Raw genomic sequence first — 20900 nt, forward strand, 5'->3', positions numbered from 1 at the left:
GGCCAATCTGTTCGGAGTCCCGCGCAAGGAATCAAGACGGATTTGGAGATCAAGCAAGATCCTAGTCGGTTAGAATAGGAATCCTTATCCGGCCACCTATGGCAATTATAACTGGTTAGGATTAGTTTCCAGATCTGTAACCCTGCCCCCCGGACTATATAAGCCAGGCAGGGGATCCCTCTAGAAAACATCTCTCATTGACATACAGCAATACAATCAGACACAGGACGTAGGTATTACGCCTTCACGGGGGCCGAACCTGGATAAAACTTTGTGTCTGTCTTGCGTCACCATCTTGTTTATAGCTTATGCATCTGTCTGCCAATAATCTACTACCTTGGACATACCCCTAGGTAGACTACCGACCATATTTCATCGACAGTGGCACGCTAGGTAGGGGGTGTGCGTACTGCTCTCCAGGCGAACAAGATGGTCATCATCCCTGGTTCCATGGCTACGCCGAATGGCCTCACGTTCACCATCGGCCAGATCACCTGGATCATGGGTTCCGACGACTTCATCGCCATGACCCCGGAGGAGGCGCGGATTCTATCTACGTCGACCACTGCTTCACCTGCATTAGCTATGGCTCCGACCATGGTGGATCTGGCTCTGGCCACGCCAGCATCATCTTCAGCCATGCCGACAACCCATCGTCCACTTCCTCGCTACAAAGAGAGGCAGATCAACAACACTGACCTGCTCGACTCTATCGATCGGGTTGGCACCAAACTTGCTGAAACCCTAGCTCTAGTAAGTTTGATTCAAAGTCAACCTAATGAGCAGGTAACCACTACCACAACAGATCTACCCGACTAGCTCAGGCCAGTCATCCTGCACGACTCGGTATGGATCTCGTGGTCACATCTACTCCTAAAGGGTGCTCCATTCGTCGCCGACCAGCCCCCACGATGGGTCTCTAGCTCTCCGAGTATGAAGCCTCGATGGAGAACCACCAGGCCCAGCCCTATGGCCTATGCAACTTCATCAACATGGTCCGAATTGAGGATTATCAAGAAGGATCGGTCCACACAGTTCAAGAGGGTGGCTCAAGCTCCTCATCCGGCATCGCATCTAATGCCTCTGTCCACACCGAGCTCCAGCATCATGACAATGAAGGCGTTGAATACGATCTGGATATCCCAGACCATGCCCCAGGATTCCCAAGATTCCCATCCTTCCCACCAAGGCGAGGAGACTTGATTAATGTTGTTAGTAATGACAAACCACCGGCAGTTGGTGAAATAGAACAAGAAAGGCTAGCACGCGAAGTACGCAATATTGACCGGTTTAATCGCCAACAAATCGAAGCCAAGGCAGAAGAGGAGGCCCGATGCATAAGGGTCTAGCGATGCAACCTTAATAATGCCTTTGACAGGGTGGGGGACAAGCAGGTCTTCAGGACTCCAAGCGCCAACATAACTGTTGCTATGGCGATAATGCAACGACTACCCAATACCCTAGAAACTCAGGCAGTTCGTGATGATATATAAGCTTACCTGACGGCTGCTATGGCCCAGACCATAGAGATTGTAAATCAAGCCCGAGCTCCATCCGTCTCAGTTGAATCAAGCCACAGCCGTCAGTACTCAAGTCGCTCACAGCCACCCAACCAACGTGGCTCACGCAACAACAACCCATTAGACAACCGTCAAGGCAAAAATGGTGGCCATGATGGTGGTCAGGACGACAACCGCCATCAGGATGACAACCGCCATGACTACCGGGACGACCACTGCTGAGACAACCGTGATAATTGTCGTGATAACCGCAGTCGCAGGGTTAACTAGGGTGGCAACTGGGATCGCCGTGATGGCAATAACGATCTCTGCCATTACCTCGGAGAACGCAATCTGCGTGATGGCATTAACCAAAGAGCCAACGATCGTGCATCCCACGAAAGCTATCATCGTATGGAATATGATATTGCCCACGGCCCTTTGGGTTTGAAGCAGTTTACTCCACACCTTTGCCAAGTCATATGGCCCAAGAACTTCAAGCTCGAAAAACTTCAGAAGTATGACGGCAAGGAGAACCCTGAATTATGGGTCATGCTCTACGAAACCGCATGTAGATCGGCCATGGCTGACGAGCACGTCATGTCTAACTACTTCCTAGTCATCGTCGGCCATGCAAGCCACCAATGGCTGGTCAGCTTGTCGGCGAACTACTTTGATTCTTGGCAAGAGCTCAAGCAAGCATTCATTGACAACTTCATTGCTACTTGCAAGCAACCTGACAACAAATATGATCTGCAGTAGATCCGAGATCGCAAAGATGAGCCACTGCGCGAGTACGTCCGACGCTTCTCAGAGATGCGCATCAAGGTCCTATCAATCTCTAACAATGAGGCAATCGAGGCTTTCATCACTGGTCTCTGCTTCCACGATGCCCTAAGGGACAAGCTCCTCCACAAGAGACCTAAATCAGTCACAGCACTCCTAGCTACTGCTAAAAAATATGCGGATGCCGATGATGCTAAAAAGATAATCATCGAAGAAGCAGCAAGGGTTCCACGCTCCGAACACCCCCACACCACGACGACTACCGTGGCAACCGTGGTCAGAACAACAATTTTGATCGCCGCAACCAGCGCAACGATTCCCGCAACCACCGTGACCAGCGTAATCAGCGGCGTAATTGCCGTGATGATTACAGGGGCAAGCGTGCTCGGGAAGACGACGGCGAGGTCAACACCGTTAGAAAAGGTGGCGGACGTCGCAACTATGAAGAAGACTACACCAAAGCATTGAAAGGACCCTGCCAGCTCCATCCCAAGTCCAACCACACCATGGAGAATTGCCATGTTCTCAAATCTATCTACACGCACCAACAGGCTCTAGATACATCCGATAAGCCTAACGACGTAGGGGAGCAACGTAACGAGGACAATGACGATGAAGACATAGATCCCCGTCACAAGTACGTCAAGCCAACCGATCACGTCCACACCATCATTGGAGGCAAAGTGTCCATCGAGACCAAACGAGAACGCAAGCTGCTCGCCCGTGCTTGCTTGAACGTGGCCAACGCCGACAACCTCATCGCTGATCCACGGCTCCCTCCTTGGTCTCACCGTGAGATCTCCTTCAGCAGAAAGGACCAATAGGCTACGATACCTGAGCCAGGATGTTTTCCTCTGGTTCTTGATCCTCGTATCAACAAGGTTCAGTTCGGTAGAGTGCTGATTGACGGTGGCAGTTCCATCGATATACTGTTCAAGAACAGTTTGCTAGCCCTGAAGATAACCTAGGCTGATCTCAAGCCATACGAGGCACAGTTCTGGGGTGTTCTCCCCGGACAGAGCTCCATACTTCTCGGGCAGATCACGCTACCTGTGCAATTTGGTACTCCGGACCACTTCCGCACCGACTACATCAACTTTGTGGTCGCTGACTTCGACGGCACCTACCATGCTATCCTTAGTCGACCAACGCTCACCAAGTTCATGGCCATACCTCACTACAGGTATTTGGTGCTCAAGATGCCTACTGAGAAAGGGGTTCTAACTATCAGGGGCAATGTATACGCAGCTTATACCTGCAAAGACGATAGTTTCAAAATAGCAGAGGCTCACGACCTCTCTATTCGCATGGTCGAGACCACGCTCGATGCTAAGAAGACCCCAGCCGACCACCTGGAGATTCTAGAGCTCGAGGCCCCACGCAAGAACATCAAGTCCAAAGAGCACAAAGCGATCCAGCTGGTCGACGGTGATCCTAGCAAAATGGTCCTTATCAGGGCCAACCTGGATCCTAAATAGGAAGACACGCTCGTCAGGTTCTTGAGGAGCAACGTGAGTGTGTTCACATGGAAACCTACTAACATGCCTGGTGTACCTCGAAACTTGATCGAGCACTCCTTAAATGTTGACGACAAGGCCAAACCTATCAAGCATAAGCTACGATGGTTCGCTCATGACAAAAAGGAGGCTATTAGGGTAGAAGTTACATGGCTTTTGATAGCCAGATTTATCAAAAAAGTGTATCATCCGGAGTGGTTAGCCAACCCGGTTCTTATACGCAAAAATAATAATGAATGGAGAATATGCGTTGATTACACTGATCTCAACAAACACTGCCCTAAAGACCCCTTTGGCTTACCTCGCATAGACGAGGTCGTAGATTCAACTGCCGGTTGTGAGCTGCTTTCCTTTCTCGATTGCTACTCTGGTTATCACCAGATCGCTCTAAAAAAGGACGACCAGATCAAGACATCCTTCATCATGCCTTTCAGCACCTACTACTACACAACCATGTCGTTCGGGCTCAAGAACGTTGGGGCTACCTACCAACGCGCCATACAGGCCTGTCTCAAAGACGAGATAAAAGACGACCTTGTTAAGGCTTATGTTGATGATGTAGTTGTCCAAACCAAGGAAGCACATACCCTTGTTGACAACCTGGAACGCACCTTTGCAGCCCTTAATACATTCCAATAGAAATTAAACCCAAAGAAGTGCATCTTTGGTGTTCCTTCTGGTATACTGTTTGGCAACGTCGTCAGTCACAATAGCATACGCCCTAACCCAGAGAAAGTCAAAGCTATCTTGGACATGAAGCTGCCCAAAAAGATGAAGGATGTTTAGAAGCTTACCGGATGCATGGCTGCCCTCAGTCGTTTCATATCAAGATTAGGCAAAAAAGGACTACCATTTTAAGCTGCTCAAAGCATCCGAGAAGTTTGAGTGGTCGAAGGAAGCAGACGCTGCCTTCACACAGCTAAAACAATTCCTTACATCACCTCCGGTCCTCACTGCTCCCAGAGAAGACGAAACCCTCCTGCTTTACATTGTGGCAACTAATCGAGTGGTCTCCACTGCCATGGTGGTCGAGCGCGACGAGCCCGACCACGTCTACAAGGTACAACGACCAATCTATTTCATCAGTGAGGTACTCAACGAATCCAAGACCAGGTACCCATAGATTCAGAAACTGATCTACGCTATACTGATAACATCCCGAAAGTAGAAACATTACTTCAACGAATATCGTGTGGTGGTCATGACCGAGTACTCTCTAGGAGACATCATTTGCAACAAGGATGCGAATGGGCGCATCGTCAAATGGGCAATGGAGCTATGCCCCTTTTCCTTGGAATTTGCAAGCCGTACTACAATCAAGTCTCAGGCACTTGTCGATTTCTTCGTCGAGTGGACAGACTTAAGCACACCTACGTCTCAGGGGCTCGACGAGTATTGGAAGATGTACTTCAATGGCTCTCTCAACATCGATAGCGCAGGAGCAGGAGTCCTCTTCATGTCACCATCCAAGGAGCAGCTCCGATATATCCTCATGATTTATTTCCCGGTGTTTAATAACGCTGCCGAGTACGAAGCATGCCTACATGGTCTGTGCATTGCGGTCGAGCTCGGTGTCAAACGTCTCTATGTCTACGAAGACTCAGCTTTGTCATTAACCAACTCAACAAGGACTGGGATACGACCAGCGAAAAGATGGATGCATACTGCAAATCGATCAGAAAGCTGGAAGGCAAGTTCTATGGCATCGAGTACACATATGTGGTCTGGGACAAAAATCAAACAGCAGATGCGCTGTCAAAGTTAGGATCATCCTGAGCCAAAGTCCCACATGGCGTATTTGTTCAAGACCTGCTCACGCTTTCCATCGAAGAGGAAGATCCCACGGTCGATAAGCCTCCAGACCAGCTATTGGTGGCTACGGTTCCAGCGTTAAACACCATCGAACCACCTCCGACCACTAAGGAGCCTGACTGGAGAGTACCTTTCATCAAGTACCTGACAGATAGTAGCGGTTACACCGATCAGACAGAAAACGAACGCCTGATGCGTCGCAGCAAGCAGTATCTGCTTATCGATGGTAAATTATGGCGCAAGAACGCAAATGAGGAAATCTTGATGAAGTGTATAACCCAGGAGGATGGCGAACATCTTCTGGACCAAATCCACTCTGGTTCCTGCGGCAACCACGCGGCCTCGAGAACGCTGGTTGGCAAGGCTTTCCGAGCAGGGTTCTATTGGCCGTCAGCCGTAGCCAATGCAGAGAAGCTAGTCCGCTATTGTGAAGGTTGTCAGTTCTTCGCCAAGAGAATCCATGTGCCAGCACACGAGATTCAGACAATACTGGCCTCTTGGCCCTTCGCATGCTGGGGACTGGATGTGATCGGGCCTTTCAAACCGGCCCCTGGGAAATTTACATGCGTCTTTGTGCTGATCGACAAATTTTCTAAGTGGATAGAGTATATGCCCCTGGTCCAGGCATCTTCAGAAAAGGCTGTCACATTCATCGACCAGGTCATCCACCGCTTTGGCATACCCAATAGCATCATCACTGATCTGGGTACTCAGTTCACTGGGAACGCTTTTTGGGACTTATGCGATGAAAGGAGCATAGTAGTAAAATACGTCTCGGTGGCACACCCTAGAGCTAATGGACAGGTTGAGCGAGCAAATGGTATGATCTTGGACGCACTTAAAAAGAGGATGTACAGAGAAAATGACAAGGCTCCTAGAAGATGGCTCAAAGAGTTATCAGCCGTGGTCTGTGGTCTCAGAACCCAGCCCAGTCGCAATACCGGCGTATCACCATACTTTATGGTTTATGGCGCTGAGACAGTGCTCCCAGCAGATATAGCTTTCAGATCAGCATGAGTAGAAAACTTCGACGAAGAGAAGGCCAATGAAGTATGGGAGCTAGAAGTGAATAGTGCAGAAGAGAAGCGGCTCGATTTTTGTGTATGTACAGCCAAATACCTTGCTGTTTTGCGCAGGTACTACAACAAGAACATCAAGGAGCGGTTCTTCGTGGTTGGGGACCTGGTCCTGAAGTGAAAGACGAATCAGGCTATTATGTACTCCTCTTCGTTGCTTAACTACTAAGATATGTACTCCTCTTGTATTTTCGATTTAATTCAATAAAGCTATTATGATTTCTCCGACCACTCTAATGTGTCACTTCGAAGTCCATTGTTAATCTAACTCAACTAGTTAAAACTGACCACCATCCTTTCTCGGATTTTTGAAGCAAACCCTGTCTCCGGTTCCTCCCAGCGCGTGCATGGGATCTGCTCTCTACGCTACGGGTGATCGGCAGGTGCTCTCTGGTTGACTTGTGTGTGTCTATGTGTGCACAGGCTGCGCACCTCACACTTCGACTACAAGACAAATCAGGGCCATACAAACCTTTCAGGATGACGTGTCGATTAAACTGGTACAACTAAACAGAACGCTAACATGTTCTCACTTAGTTACACCAACACGATATTCAAGCTTAAATATACAAAACAAACAAGCTTATGCTGATATACAGTTATGTTATTACAAGCTTGCCTGAAAGGGTCCAAGTTTACAATAACACAACTGCATCTTCTTCCACAGCTATAGCCTATACTATTGGCTGGTCGGGGCACGCGGCACCTGCTGCTCGCTGGGTCTGACATCGTGGAAGGGTCTCGGGGACTCTGGTATTGTTCGAGCTAAAGAAGATGGCCCCGCCGATGCCTGGCTGGTCGAGACCGCAGGCTTCGTCGGTTGGCTTAAAAATGACGACGCTTCCAGATGATGTGGCCCACATGATGTGGCCGTACGGCATCAGGTGGCAGACGGGCGCGCCGCCGGGCTTGGTGCCGAGGAGCTTGGACGAGACGTGCTCCGGGTTCCACCGGGACGTGTCGGTGTGGCAGATAAAGGCCACGGTGACGGCGCCGCCGTCGCGGGCGCCCTCCATCTCTACCAGGTACGCCCTGGCGGGGCCCGTGCCGTGGCAAAAGTACACGGTGTACGGGTACGCCTCGTCGTGGCACGCCACGAAGCTGGCGCCGCCGCCGACGACGCGCCGCACGGCGCGGGGCAGCGCGGAGGTGACCGCCCGGACGTCGCGCGTGCCCAGCGCCGCCACGGCGCGCTCCACCACGGCCTCCAGCGACGTGGCACAGAACCTGGCCTCGGTCTCCCCGGCGGGACGCCCAAGAGCGCGAGGACGGCCGGAAGCGCCGCCGTCGTGAACGGGATGGAGTCGGCGACGCCGCGCGGTAGGAGACCCAGCGCGGCTGGCGCCGCGGCCCGGAAGTGGAGCGGCAGGCGCTCGCCCACGCGCACCGCCTTCTCGTGGAAGAACACCGCCGCCGTCGGGGCCGTCGGCGTCGGCGTGGCCGCCCCACCGCCTCGCGTCGTCGCGCTGGGCGCGTCGTAGCTGAACTCGTAGCCTTTGAACGAATGGTCGTCGTCGTCGTCGTCTCTCACGCCGCCGCTGGCCGGTACCCCTTGGCTAGCTGAACGTTCCATTCACGCGTGCAAGTGCATTGGTCGCTGTTCAAATCGTACATTCTCCAAGATAGAACGAGCAAAGGGAGAGGAGAACCGACCTGGGCGTAGGAGCTGGAGGACGGCGTCCGGCACGGCGGAGCCCGTCAGGAGTGCGCGCCAGAACACCTCCTCGGCCGTCGTCGATGGCCCCGCATGCGTCAGCCGTCCAGCCTGCACAAGTGAAGCCCAGGGGGAGGGGACGGAGGCAAACAGAAATTCGTGAATGCGTCTTCCTCTACCTTACGTGCACTGACCAGCGGGTTGTTCGATCGATCAAGCTGACCAGGAAGTCGGATACTTATAGATGCGACATGCTGTCGAGCGCCATGGAAATGGAGTGCTCGCAGAAGCCAGCAGCGGTGTCAACCGGCCGGGGGTGACGGCGAAAGGTAACGGAAGAGATACGACACGCCCGGTGTGATGAGCCATGCGGTCGAACGCCCGGGGAATATAATCTTCGGCGTGACATCCGCGGTGCTCGCCGTATCGCGTCGTCGGCTCAGCTCGTCGCCGGCGTTGTCCGCACACGCCTACCGCATCGGATAGTGGTGACGCTGCTCTCAATCTCCCGCGCGTCACACTTTCTCGTGGGTACGAGTTTCAGTTGGGCCTCCGGTCTATGACTTTGGGCCCAATTTCTCCCACAACATAACAGCCATCAAGGTCTATGGGTCTCATGTGGCCCACGGAAACACTACAAGGCCCACCCAAGATGTGACCGTTGCGTGCCTCCCCCAGATCGCTCGGCCACCCGACCGTTGGACGCAGCGCCATCCCCTCGGCCTTAAGCCGCGCCGCGCCCAACCCACGGCGGCCGGCAGATCGATCACCGTGCTTCCACTCTCGCCTTTCCATCTGCGCGTCCCCTACCGGACTTCCATCTCACATCAACTCGGATCTTTCCCTGAGAGATCGCCGCTTTCCCTGTTTCCTCCCCCAGTCCGGTCCCGACAAAGATCCGTTCTTCCTAGATAGACAAGGAAAGAAAGAAACCAAGAACCAACCTTTGCCATGGCGGAGCCGGCCAAGAACGAGTCCCACGTCGTGGAGATCCCGGTGGCCGTCGACGGCGGCGAAGCCTCCGGAGGCGAGGAGGCCTTTCTTGACAAGTCGACGGCGGCGGCGGCGGGCGAGGGCCACCCGCTCGGGGAGATCGCGGCGAGCGCGGGGCACCTGCTGCTGCTCAAGCTGTGGCAGCGGGAGGAGGACCGCCTGGGCCGCCGCGCGTGCGCGCTCGAGGCGCGCATGGACGCGGCGCGCCGGGACGCCTTCTACCTCTGCGCAGCCTTCCTCGCCTTCCACGGCCTCTCCCTCGCGCTCCTCTTCGCCGCGTCCGTGGCCGCCTCCGCCCCTTCCCCTTCCCCTTCCGCCGCGTGCAGGAGGTGGTGGGCGCCGTCGTCCCTGTCCCTGGCGGCGTCGCTCGCGCTCGCCGCGGCCGTGCAGCTACGGGTGTGCGCCTACTGGCGCGCCGCGGCGCGGCTGCGCCGGGACCGCGGCGACGCGCGCGCGCTCGCGCGGGCCGTGCAGGAGCTCCGTTTGAAGGGCGCCGCGTTCGACCTGTCCAAGGAGCCGCAGTACGGGGTGACGAGGGCCAAGTGCGCCAGCGTGGAGGGCGCGGGCGCGTGGGCACCGCTCCGGTGGTGTCGGCAGAACGTCGTCACACTCTGCCTCCTCGCCGTGGCCGCCGCCGCCTTGCCCTCCGGCAAGTTCATCCTCTGCACCTAGGATGGATGGAGGTTATATAGCGTTGTGTGAGTTCTGAATCTTGAAGGGCGCCGCTTTAGGCTTCTTGTTTGAGCCTCCGTAGCTTGAGAAATTTATGCAATTTCAGAAAGACAAGTTTTGTTTAGCTCTTCAGCAACTTGTATACATAGTCGAAGTGATATTCTGTGCGCAATTTCTCTCTTATTCAGGTTTCTAACAATTTGGACAATAAACCAAAATCAACTCAAAATCATTATGTTAAACGACCGTGTGCAGGTGTCATCTTTCTGTGAGCCCTGAGCTGATGACGAGCATGCCCTAATGACTTGAACTTCATGTGGTTATGATCTTTTCTTAGATGCAGAATGGCATCAGCACATTTTTGTCATCCTTCAGATTCCAGTGTATTCATGTATACGAATGTTGACTGCAAACTAGCATTCCAGCAGCATCTTAATTCATACAGCAAACGGTGGGGCAGCAACACCCGATTCATCGTTCAGGCTTGGAAGCGGCCCACGGTTGCATGCGACCCATTGGCACGGCTTGACCTGATGCTCAGGAACTGGTGCGCCAACTGCAGAGCTGGTCGCAGACCAGAATTGGCCAGATTAAAACACAGCTCCTAATGGCCAGGGAGCTGGTGCTTCGGCTAGACTGCGCGCAGGAGTGGCGACATCTATCAGAGGCAGAGAACGCCTTCAGGAAACACCTAAAGATGAGGTGCTTGGGTCGATTGCGGTCAGCGTTCAACGGCGATCGGCGAAACGGCATGGACTCCCTCTTCGCCCTCGTCTCCTGGCAACTATGGAAGGAACGGAACGCAAGATGTTTCCGGGAGTCGACGTCGACCGTCGGCGACCTACTGCACATCGTCAAGGCTGAAGCCAACCACTGGAGGCCGGAGCAGGCGGGCTACATGCGCTGGCGCAGGGCTGGGACGTCGTCGATAGCCATGGATCATGGATCAGGAACGTTTTATTTCATAATGTAGCGTGCACAAAAACTAACGGCCATAACCGGAACTCTTGTATTGTATTATAAACTCTTTCTTCTAATACAATGATATGCACACTCGTGCGTATTCAAGAGAAATTTTTTTTTACCTGTTCTTTAGTTTTGATTCCGATCTTCTGGTAATTGTTCAGAGTTCCCGGCAGCTCAAAGTACAGTCAATTAGATTTCAGATCTGAAAGTGAGAGGTGCCATGTTAACTGTCCAATGCAAGTGCTAATCATGATTAATCCGTAAAGCAGCAACTAAGAGCATTATGTATGGTTGCAGCCTTTACTCAGCTTAAGATGCTCACACACACACACAAAAAGGAGAAGACGCTCACACTTTAAACCAGCTTGAGGAAATTTTTAAAAAAATGACAAAAGATGCCTCCCATTAAAGCACATCAAGTCTGGTATAGCAATATATACTTACAGTAATATGTCAGGACAGAGTAAATCATGGATACTTAGACTTTGGAGTATAATCTGAAAAAAAATGTCTTGAGAAGAAGCGGCTACTGGGCACACAAGAAACCGTTAACCAAATGCCAATAATCATTTGTTCAGACAGGCCATCGTTAACCAAATGTACATCAGAGGCCACTAGTCATTCGTTCAGAGAGGTCACTATTTCATCCAAATGCCCTCCAAAAAATATGGAGCTACCAACTTGAAGAAAATAAACATGAACATCAATGGCCATAGAGCAGCAGAAAATGTATGGAAGTTTGCATAGCAAACGCCAGATCTTTGCATAACTGCCATTGCAAGGAGGAATTTTTTAAATAATATTTTTTAATGATTAATTGCAAATATGAAAGCTGTTATAAAAAATAGCAGAGACCTTGTCGGCAACCCAGAGGCCGACAGGAATCGTGTCGGTATCTCAGAGGCCGATAGGACTACGTGGCGAGCGCGGGGCACCTGCTGCTGCTCAAGCTGTGGCAGCGGGAGGAGGACCGCCTGGGCCGCCGCGCGTGCGCGCTGGGACGCCTTCTACCTCTGCGCAGCCTTCCACGGCCTCTCCCTCGCGATCCCCTTCGCCACGTCCGTGGCCGCCTCCGCCGCTTCCCCTTCCCCTTCCGCCGCGTGCAGGAGGTGGTGGGCGCCGTCGTCCCTGTCCCTGGCGGCGTCGCTCGCGCTCGCCGCGGCCGTGCAGCTACGGGTGTGCGTCTACTGGCGCGCCGCGGCGCGGCTGCGCCGGGACCGCGGCGACGCGCGCGCGCTCGCGCGGGCCGTGCAGGAACTCCGCTTGAAGGGCGCCGCGTTCGACCTGTCCAAGGAGCCGCAGTACGGGCTGACGAGGGCCAAGTGCGCCAGCGTGGAGGGCGCGGGCGCATGGGCACCGCTCCGGTGGTGTCGGCAGAACGTCGTCACACTCTGCCTCCTCGCCGTCGCCGCCGCCGCCGCCGCCTTGCCCTCCGGCAAGTTCATCCTCTGCACCTAGGATGGATGGAGGTTATATAGCGTTGTGTGAGTTCTGAATCAACTCAATTTCTCGTTGTTTTTCCGCCTTGCTCTTGGCTTATTTCGGGTCATGTTTTCATCGAACTCTAACGAAATTCCACGATGTTTTCCCACCTTGCTGTGGTTTCTTGCAATTGGTAGTACAACACATTTGGAATTCAAACGTTGTTGTTGTCGCAGGTTTATTCCTGCTTGCTTGCAGGGCGCCAGCTTCTTTAGCTGATCTGCAGAACCAAAAATGGGGGACTGTTCGCCGCGCAGGGGACAGAGACACTACTTGTGCTCCCTTGGCAAGACCCTCTGAAATGGCAGAAATGCGCATTCTTTCTTGTAATTTTTACGGTAGCTGGAGCTTCAGTTGATATTCTGTAATGGAAACGCTTTAGGCTTCTTGTTTGAGCCTCTGTAGCATGCGAAATTTATGGAATTTCAGAAAGACAAGTTTTGTTTAGCTCTTCAGCAACTTGTATACATAGTCGAAGTGATATTCCGTGCGCAATTTCTCTCTTATTCGGGTTTCTAACAATTTGGACAATAAACTAAAATCAACTCAAAATCATTATGTTAAACGACCGTGTCAGGTGTCATCTTTCTGTGAGGCCTGAGCTGATGACGAGCATGCCCTAATGACTTGAACTTCATGTGGTTATGATCTTTTCTTAGATGCAGAATGGCATCAGCACATTTTTGTCATCCTTCAGATTCCAGTGTATTCATGTATACGAATGTTTGCTGCAAACCAGCATTCCAGCAGCATCTTAATTCATACAGCAAACGGTGGGGCAGCAACACCCGATTCATCGTTCAGGCTTGGAAGCGGCCCACGGTTGCATGCGACCCATTGGCACGGCTTGACCTGATGCTCAGGAACCTGGTGCGCCAACTGCAGAGCTGGCCGGAGACCAGAATTGGCCAGATCAAAACACAGCTCCTAATGGCCAGGGAGCTGGTGCTTCGGGTAGACTGCGCGCTTGAGCGGCGACATCTATCAGAGGCAGAGAACGCCCTCAGGAAACACCTAAAGATGAGGTGCTTGGGCCGATTGCGGTCAGCGTTCAACGATGATCGGCGAAACGGCATGGACTCCCTCTTCGCCCTCGTCTCCTGGCAACTATGGAAGGAACGGAACGCAAGATGTTTTCGGGAGTCGACAGGACCGTCGGCGGCCTACTGCACATCATCAAGGCCGAAGCCGACCACTAGATTCAGGCCGGAGCAGGCGGGCTACGTGCGCTGGCGCAGGGCTGGGACGTCGTCAAGATAGCCATGGATCATGGACCAGGAACGTTTTATTTCATAATGTAGCGTGCACAAAAACTAACGGCCAGGACCGGAACTCTTGTATTGTATTATAAACTCTTTCTTCTAATACAATGATATGCACACTCGTGCGTATTCGAGAAAAAAAAAGTTTACCTGTACTTTAGTTTTGATTCCGATCTTCTGGTAATTGTTCAGAGTTCCCGGCAGCACTAGTACAGTCAATTAGATTTCAGATCTGAAAGCGAGAGGTGCCATGTTAACTGTCCAATGCAAGTGCTAATCATGATTACTCCATAAAGCAGCAACTAAGAGAATTGCGTATGTTTGCAGCCGTTACTCAACTTAAGATGCTCACACACACACACAAAAAAAAAAAGAGAAGACGCTCACACTTTAAACCAGCTTGAGGAAGTTTTAAAAAATAATGACAAAAGATGCCTCCCATTAAAGCACATCAAGTCCGGTATAGCAATATATACTTACAGTAATATGTCAGGACAGAGTAAATCATGGATACTAAGACTTCGGAGTATAATCTGGAAAAAAAATGTCTTGAGAAGAAGCGGCTACTGGGCACACAAGAAACCGTTAACCAAATGCCAATAATCATTTGTTCAGACATGCCATCGTTAACCAAATGTACATCAGAGACCACTAGTCATTTGTTCACAGAGGACACTAATTCATCCAAATGCCCTCCAAGAAACATGAAGCTACCAACTTGAAGAAAATAAACATGAACATCAATGACCACAAAGCAGCAGAAAATGTATGAAAGTTGGCATAGCAAACGCAAATTCCGGATCTTTGCATAACTGCCATTGCAAGGAGGAATTTTTTAAATAATATTTTTAATGATTAATTGCAAATATAGAAGCTGTAATAAAAAAATTGCAAATATAGCACCTTGTCGGCAACCCAGAGACCGACAGGATGCATATCGCCGATAGTACTACGTGGCGAGCGCGGGGCACCTGCTGCAGCTCAAGCTGTGGCAGCGGGAGGAGGACCGCCTGGGCCGCCGCGCGTGCGCGCTCGAGGCGCGCTGGGACGCCTTCTACCTCTACGCAGCCTTCCTCGCCTTCCACGGCCTCTCCCTCGTGATCCTCTTCGCCGCGTCCGTGGCCGCCTCCGCCGCTTCCCCTTCCCCTTCCGCCGCGTGCAGGAGGTGGTCGGCGCCGTCGCTCGCGCTCGCGCGGGCCGTGCAGGAGCTCCGCTTGAAGGGCGCCACGTTCGATCTGTCCAAGGAGCCACAGTACGGGGTGACGAGGGCCAAGTGCGCCAGCGTGGAGGGCGCGGGCGCGTGGGCACCGCTCCGGTGGTGTCGGCAGAACGTCGTCACACTCTGCCTCCTCGCCGTCGCCGCCGCCGCCGCCGCCGCCTCGCCCTCCGGCAAGTTCATCCTCTGCACCTAGGATGGATGGAGGTTATATAGCGTTGTGTGAGTTCTGAATCAACTCAATTTCTCGTTGTTTTTCCACCTTGCTCTTGGCTTATTTCGGGTCATGTTTTCATCGAACTCTAACGAAATTCCACGATGTTTTCCCACCTTGCTGTGGTTTCTTGCAATTGGTAGTACAACACATTTGGAATTCAAACGTTGTTGTTGTCGCAGGTTTATTCCTGCTTGCTTGCAGGGCGCCAGCTTCTTTAGCTGATCTGCAGAACCAAAAATGGGGGACTGTTCGCCGCGCAGGGGACAGAGAAACTACTTGTGCTCCCTTGGCAAGACCCTCTGAAATGGCAGAAATGCGCATTCTTTCTTGTAATTTTTACGGTAGCTGGAGCTTCAGTTGATATTCTGTAATGGAAACACTTTAGGCTTCTTGTTTGAGCCTCTATAGCATGAGAAATTTATGCAATTTCAGAAAGACAAGTTTTGTTTAGCTCTTCAGCAACTTGTATACATAGTCGAAGTGATATTCCGTGCGCAATTTCTCTCTTATTCGGGTTTCTAACAATTTGGACAATAAACTAAAATCAACTCAAAATCATTATGTTAAACGACCGTGTCAGGTGTCATCTTTCTGTGAGGCCTGAGCTGATGACGAGCATGCCCTAATGACTTGAACTTCATGTGGTTATGATCTTTTCTTAGATGCAGAATGGCATCAGCACATTTTTGTCATCCTTCAGATTCCAGTGTATTCATGTATACGAATGTTTGCTGCAAACCAGCATTCCAGCAGCATCTTAATTCATACAGCAAACGGTGGGGCAGCAACACCCGATTCATCGTTCAGGCTTGGAAGCGGCCCACGGTCGCATGCGACCCATTGGCACGGCTTGACCTGATGCTCAGGAACCTGGTGCGCCAACTGCAGAGCTGGCCGGAGACTAGAATTGGCCAGATCAAAACACAGCTCCTAATGGCCAGGGTGCTGGTGCTTCGGGTAGACTACGCGCATGAGCGGCGACATCTATCAGAGGCAGAGAACGCCCTCAGGAAACACCTAAAGATGAGGTGCTTGGGCTGATTGTGGTCAGCGGTTCAACGACGATCGGCGAAACGGCATGGACTCCTTCTTTGCCCTCGTCTCCTAGCAACTATGGAAGGAACGGAACGCAAGATGTTTTCGGGAGTCCACAGGACCGTCGGCGACCTACTGCACATCATCAAGGCCGAAGCCGACCACTAGATTCAGGCCGGAGCAGGCGGGCTACGTGCGCTGGCGCAGGGCTAGGACGTCATCAAGATAGCCATGGATCTTGGACCAGGAACGTTTTATTTCATAATGTAGCGTGCACGAAAACTAACAGCCGGGACCGGAACTCTTGTATTGTATTATAAACTCTTTCTTCTAATACAATGATATGCACACTCGTGCGTATTCGAGAAAAATGTTTACCTGTACTTTAGTTTTGATTCCGATCTTCTGGTAATTGTTCAGAGTTCCCGGCAGCTCTAAGTACAGTCAATTAGGTGCCATGTTAACTGTCCAATGCAAGTGCTAATCATGATTACTCCGTAAAGCAGCAACTAAGAGAATTGCTTATGTTTGCAGCCGTTACTCAGCTTAAGATGCTCACACAGACACACACAAAAAAAAGAGAAGACGCTCACTCGTTAAACTAGCTTGAGGAAGTTTTAAAAAATAATGACAAAAGATGCCCCCATTAAAGCACATCAAGTCTGGTATAGCAATATATACTTACAGTAATATGTCAGGACAGAGTAAATCATGGATACTTAGAATTTGGAGTATAATCTGAAAAAAATATCTTGAGAAGAAGCGGCTACTGGGCACACAAGAAATCGTTAACCAAATGCCAATAATCATTTGTTCAGACAGGCCATCGTTAACCAAATGTACATCAGAATCCACTAGTCATTTGTTCAGAGAGGCCACTATTTCATCCAAATGCCCTCTAAGAAACATGGAGCTACCAACTTGAAGAAAATAAATATGAACATCAATGGCCACAAAGCAGCAGAAAATGTATGGTAGTTTGCATAGCAAACGCAAATTCCGGATCTTTGCATAACTGCCATTGCAAGGAGGAATTTTTTAATGATTAATTGCAAATATGGAAACTGTTATTAATAAAATAGCAGATATAGTACCTTGTCGGCAACCCGAAGGCCGACAGAGTTATGTCGGCATATCAGAGGCCGATAGGCACCTGCTGCTGCTCAAGCTGTGGCAGCGGGAGGAGGACCGCCAGGGCCGCCGCGCGTGCGCGCTCGAGGCGAGCCGGGACGCCTTCTACCTCTGCGCAGCCTTCCTCGCCTTCCACGGCCTCTCCCTCGCGATCCTCTTCGCCGCGTCCGTGGCCGCGTCCGCCGCTTCCCCTTCCCCTTCCGCCGCGTGCAGGAGGTGGTGGGCGCCGTCGTCCCTGCCCTGGCGGCGTCGCTCGCGCTCGCCGCGGCCGTGCAGCTACGGGTGTGCGTCTACTGGCGCGCCGCGGCGCGGCCGCGCCGGGACCGCGGCGACTCGCGCGCGCTCGCGCGGGCCGTGCAGGAGCTCCGCTTGAAGGGCGCCGCGTTCGACCTGTCCAAGGAGCCGCAGTACGGGGTGACGAGGGCCAAGTGCGCCAGCGTGGAGGGCGTGGGCGCGTGGGCACCGCTCCGGTGGTGTCGGCAGAACGTCGTCACACTCTGCCTCCTCGCCGTCGCCGCCGCCGCCTTGCCCTCCGGCAAGTTCATCCTCTGCACCTAGGATGGATGGAGGTTATATAGCGTTGACGTCGCGCCACCCCGCCGCGTCCCCCAGCGTGAACACCTGCAGCACGTTGAAGCCGCCGGTCCGGTCGAGGTAGCACGGCACGTGCACGACCATGTAACGATCCGTCGCCAAGTCGTACGCGAAGCTGTACGCCTCGTGCCAGCCGCCGATCTCCGTCAGCAGCCACTGCGCGGAGCCCGGGAGCGGCGGGACGGCCACCGTCTCGCGGCTCACGGTGCTCACCAGGGTGATGGCGCCGCCGGGCTTGGCGTCGTCGCACAGGCACAGGAGCCCGTTGCAGGCGCCTTCCACGTACTCGTCCGCGCGCCAGATCCTGTTGTAGCGCCTCGCCGGGGGGATGACCTCGCTTCTCCACAGCTCCCGGCACCGGCCTTCCGCTAGGTCGTCGACGACGTAGGCCGAGGCCCACACTCTCCTGTGCTCGGAGGAGTTCACGACGAACGCGAGCGCCACGGGACGCTCGTCGGGTGCCGGCGGCATCCGCTCGCGGATGACGTCGCGCCAGCGCCGGCAGACGAAACGGAGCCGCCACCGGTTGCCTTGCGGGACGCGTAGAAGGATCTCCACGAAGGCGTCCGTGGGGAGGTTCGTCCAGCACTCGTCCATTGCGGCTGTATCCTCGCTCTCCATGGTCGCCGTCGCCATTGGCTATGCAATTTTGGTCCTTCTCCCTCGTTGATATCTAGGTCTTTTTTCTGGTATATATTATGTATATATACACCGTAAACGAACGAAGGCTCTGCATGACCGAGAGATTTACAGATGCCGGGCCCATGCACAGCAAAACTTGAGCGCCAAGGGGCACGTAACGATAAGAATCAAATCCACAAAAATCCAGTTTCCTTTCAGAAAAAAAGATCTCCAGATTATTTTGCCAAGGAGGAACGTAAGGGTATCGAACGTAGTGATCACGGACTCACTCAACACCTAGACGGACAAAGATGACAAAAGCATGCGGTTAGACAGAACCGCAGGACGTGTCCGGACACTTCTCCCGTTCAGGCGTACCACCACGCCCCGTCCCATCCCCATGTAAAGGAGAGCGCCCACCGCGCCCCGCATCACCTGCGACGTTCTTGTCCTAGCTGCCATCGCGTCCAGCCACGTCCCTTTTCTCGCCGTGCTCTGTTGCCGAGCTCGAACTGCCGTGGCGAGACGGAGGGAAGTGAAGGGAGAGGAGGGAGAGGAGGCAGAGGGTGATGCGCGCCTCGTGAGGTAGGAGCTGAAGCTCTGTGCTAGGCCATTGTTCGTCAGCCACCGACGCCATTACAATATGTGCAATTTTCGATATACTTTTAAAATATCCAGATGAAACATTTGCAACGTACGTCTGAAGACAAATAAAACACTTGAAACATGCGTCTGAAACATTTGCAAAAACACCTGAAAACACTTGAAAAACCATTGCAAAGCATATGCAATGTCCACTTAAAACACTTGCAACATATGTGTGAAACATATGCAACATCCAAATAAACATGATTACAACGTACGTCTGAAAAAAATAAATAAAACTTTTGGAACAGACACTTGCAACATATGCGTATAACCATTGCAACATATGCAAAATCCTGATCTACTTTTACAACATCCATATCAAACAATTGCAACATACCTCCGAAACATTTAAAACACTTGAAACATACGCTTGCAATCTACGCTTTCAGCAAAAACCTAGCAGGCGGGTGGGTGGGCGGGCGGGGGTGAGGAGTGAGCGGCGCGGGATGGGTCCCACGGTAGGGGGGGGGGGGGGGGGGGGGGGCGTCCGAACGAGACGGATGTCCGTGGCCTATCATTATCATTTTTTCATCCATCCTCCGTTCCACTGAATGCAATATGTGCTTTTATATTCTTCCGCCTATTGATAATAGAAATAGAGAATTTGAAACAAAAATCTCCTCTAAGCAGAGTGCAAGCCATCTTTTGAACAAATAACCCCATCCTAGCTAGCAACAGAACTAAACTGACGAATTTTTGTATTTTTGTATTTTCTTTGTTTAGAAAGTGTCAAACTAAATCAAACGTTCATCTAAAACCTCTCCAAATTTTGGGCGAAAAAAGAGGTTTTTGTGTGAAAATTGGCTGGAAATCATGAATATTGGTAAAAAATTACAGATACATCGAACCAAGAGATTTTTTTTACCTTTTTCTTGACCAATTTAGAGTCAAACTCAAGCATTCGAATAGTCCTAGCTTTGAAAATCAATAACTAGCATAATTACACACCTAGCCTTGCTCAGCTTGCTCTAATTGGATTGATCACCCTTTGTCCATCTCTTTGCCTTGCTCATCGTGTGGACTTTACCTAGCTTTAAACAACACCTAGCAAATGGAGTCCACTAGTTCTCTTAATTACGATAACTAAACATAGGGCTTTCAATCGTGTCCCAATTGAATGTCATGTATAGTCCACTACAATAACCACACCCTCCTTGTCGTGTGCACCTACGGAAGGTGCAACTCTCTGCACATGCTCTTTTACCACACCAGACGTGTCCTATCATAGTAGTTCACCACCACACCAAAAAAATTCCAATCTTATAAGTACAATATTACAACTACAAAATGGAAGCGCCTCTAAACAGAGTGAAGTTCACCTGTGTGCCATCACGTTCAACCCGCTTGCCCATCTCATTCTGGGCAATCTACGAAAAGAAACAATTTAAGATCCAGTTAGTCCCAAAATGCCTGATTGGAACAGGTGGTGATGTCACCAGATTGTATGGATCATGTCGAAATGTGCCTCTCGCGGTCACTGCGAGCACCGAGATCACAGAGCATTTTCATCAAGGACGCGCAGCCGCGAAACAACTACAATTGGGACTGAAGAAGGGGGAGATGGGCGAGCCGCTGTAGAGGAGCTTGTTCGGCTGGCTTATTCTGACACTCACAAAAGCACTGTTCACGTCCTGCCAGAACAGTATTTCTCTCTCACAGCAATCAGCCGGAACAGTATTTTTCAGTCCTGCCGAACAGGCCCGAGAGCGAGGGGTGCGA

General features: G+C 51.9%; 2 protein-coding genes and 3 pseudogenes across 2 annotated transcripts; 3 read left to right on the forward strand and 2 right to left on the reverse strand.

The window, feature by feature from the left end:
• Positions 1 to 7197: 7197 nt before the first annotated feature.
• On the reverse strand, positions 7198 to 9139 carry LOC136500279 (protein RAFTIN 1B-like; annotated as a pseudogene).
• Positions 9114 to 10192, forward strand: LOC136502245 (uncharacterized). Its single transcript, XM_066497704.1, has one exon. It carries the CDS (start codon positions 9296 to 9298, stop codon positions 10007 to 10009), a length of 714 nt encoding a protein of 237 aa, XP_066353801.1. The 5' UTR covers positions 9114 to 9295; the 3' UTR covers positions 10010 to 10192.
• Positions 10193 to 10616: 424 nt separating this feature from the next.
• LOC136500280 (uncharacterized) lies at positions 10617 to 12848 on the forward strand (annotated as a pseudogene).
• Positions 12849 to 17244: 4396 nt separating this feature from the next.
• LOC136500281 (uncharacterized) lies at positions 17245 to 17966 on the forward strand (annotated as a pseudogene).
• Positions 17889 to 18548, reverse strand: LOC136500282 (uncharacterized). Its single transcript, XM_066495632.1, has one exon. It carries the CDS (start codon positions 18546 to 18548, stop codon positions 17889 to 17891), a length of 660 nt encoding a protein of 219 aa, XP_066351729.1.
• Positions 18549 to 20900: the final 2352 nt, after the last annotated feature.

The sequence above is a fragment of the Miscanthus floridulus genome, chromosome 13 (assembly GCF_019320115.1).
Source record: "Miscanthus floridulus cultivar M001 chromosome 13, ASM1932011v1, whole genome shotgun sequence".
Taxonomy (NCBI): Eukaryota; Viridiplantae; Streptophyta; class Magnoliopsida; order Poales; family Poaceae; genus Miscanthus; species Miscanthus floridulus.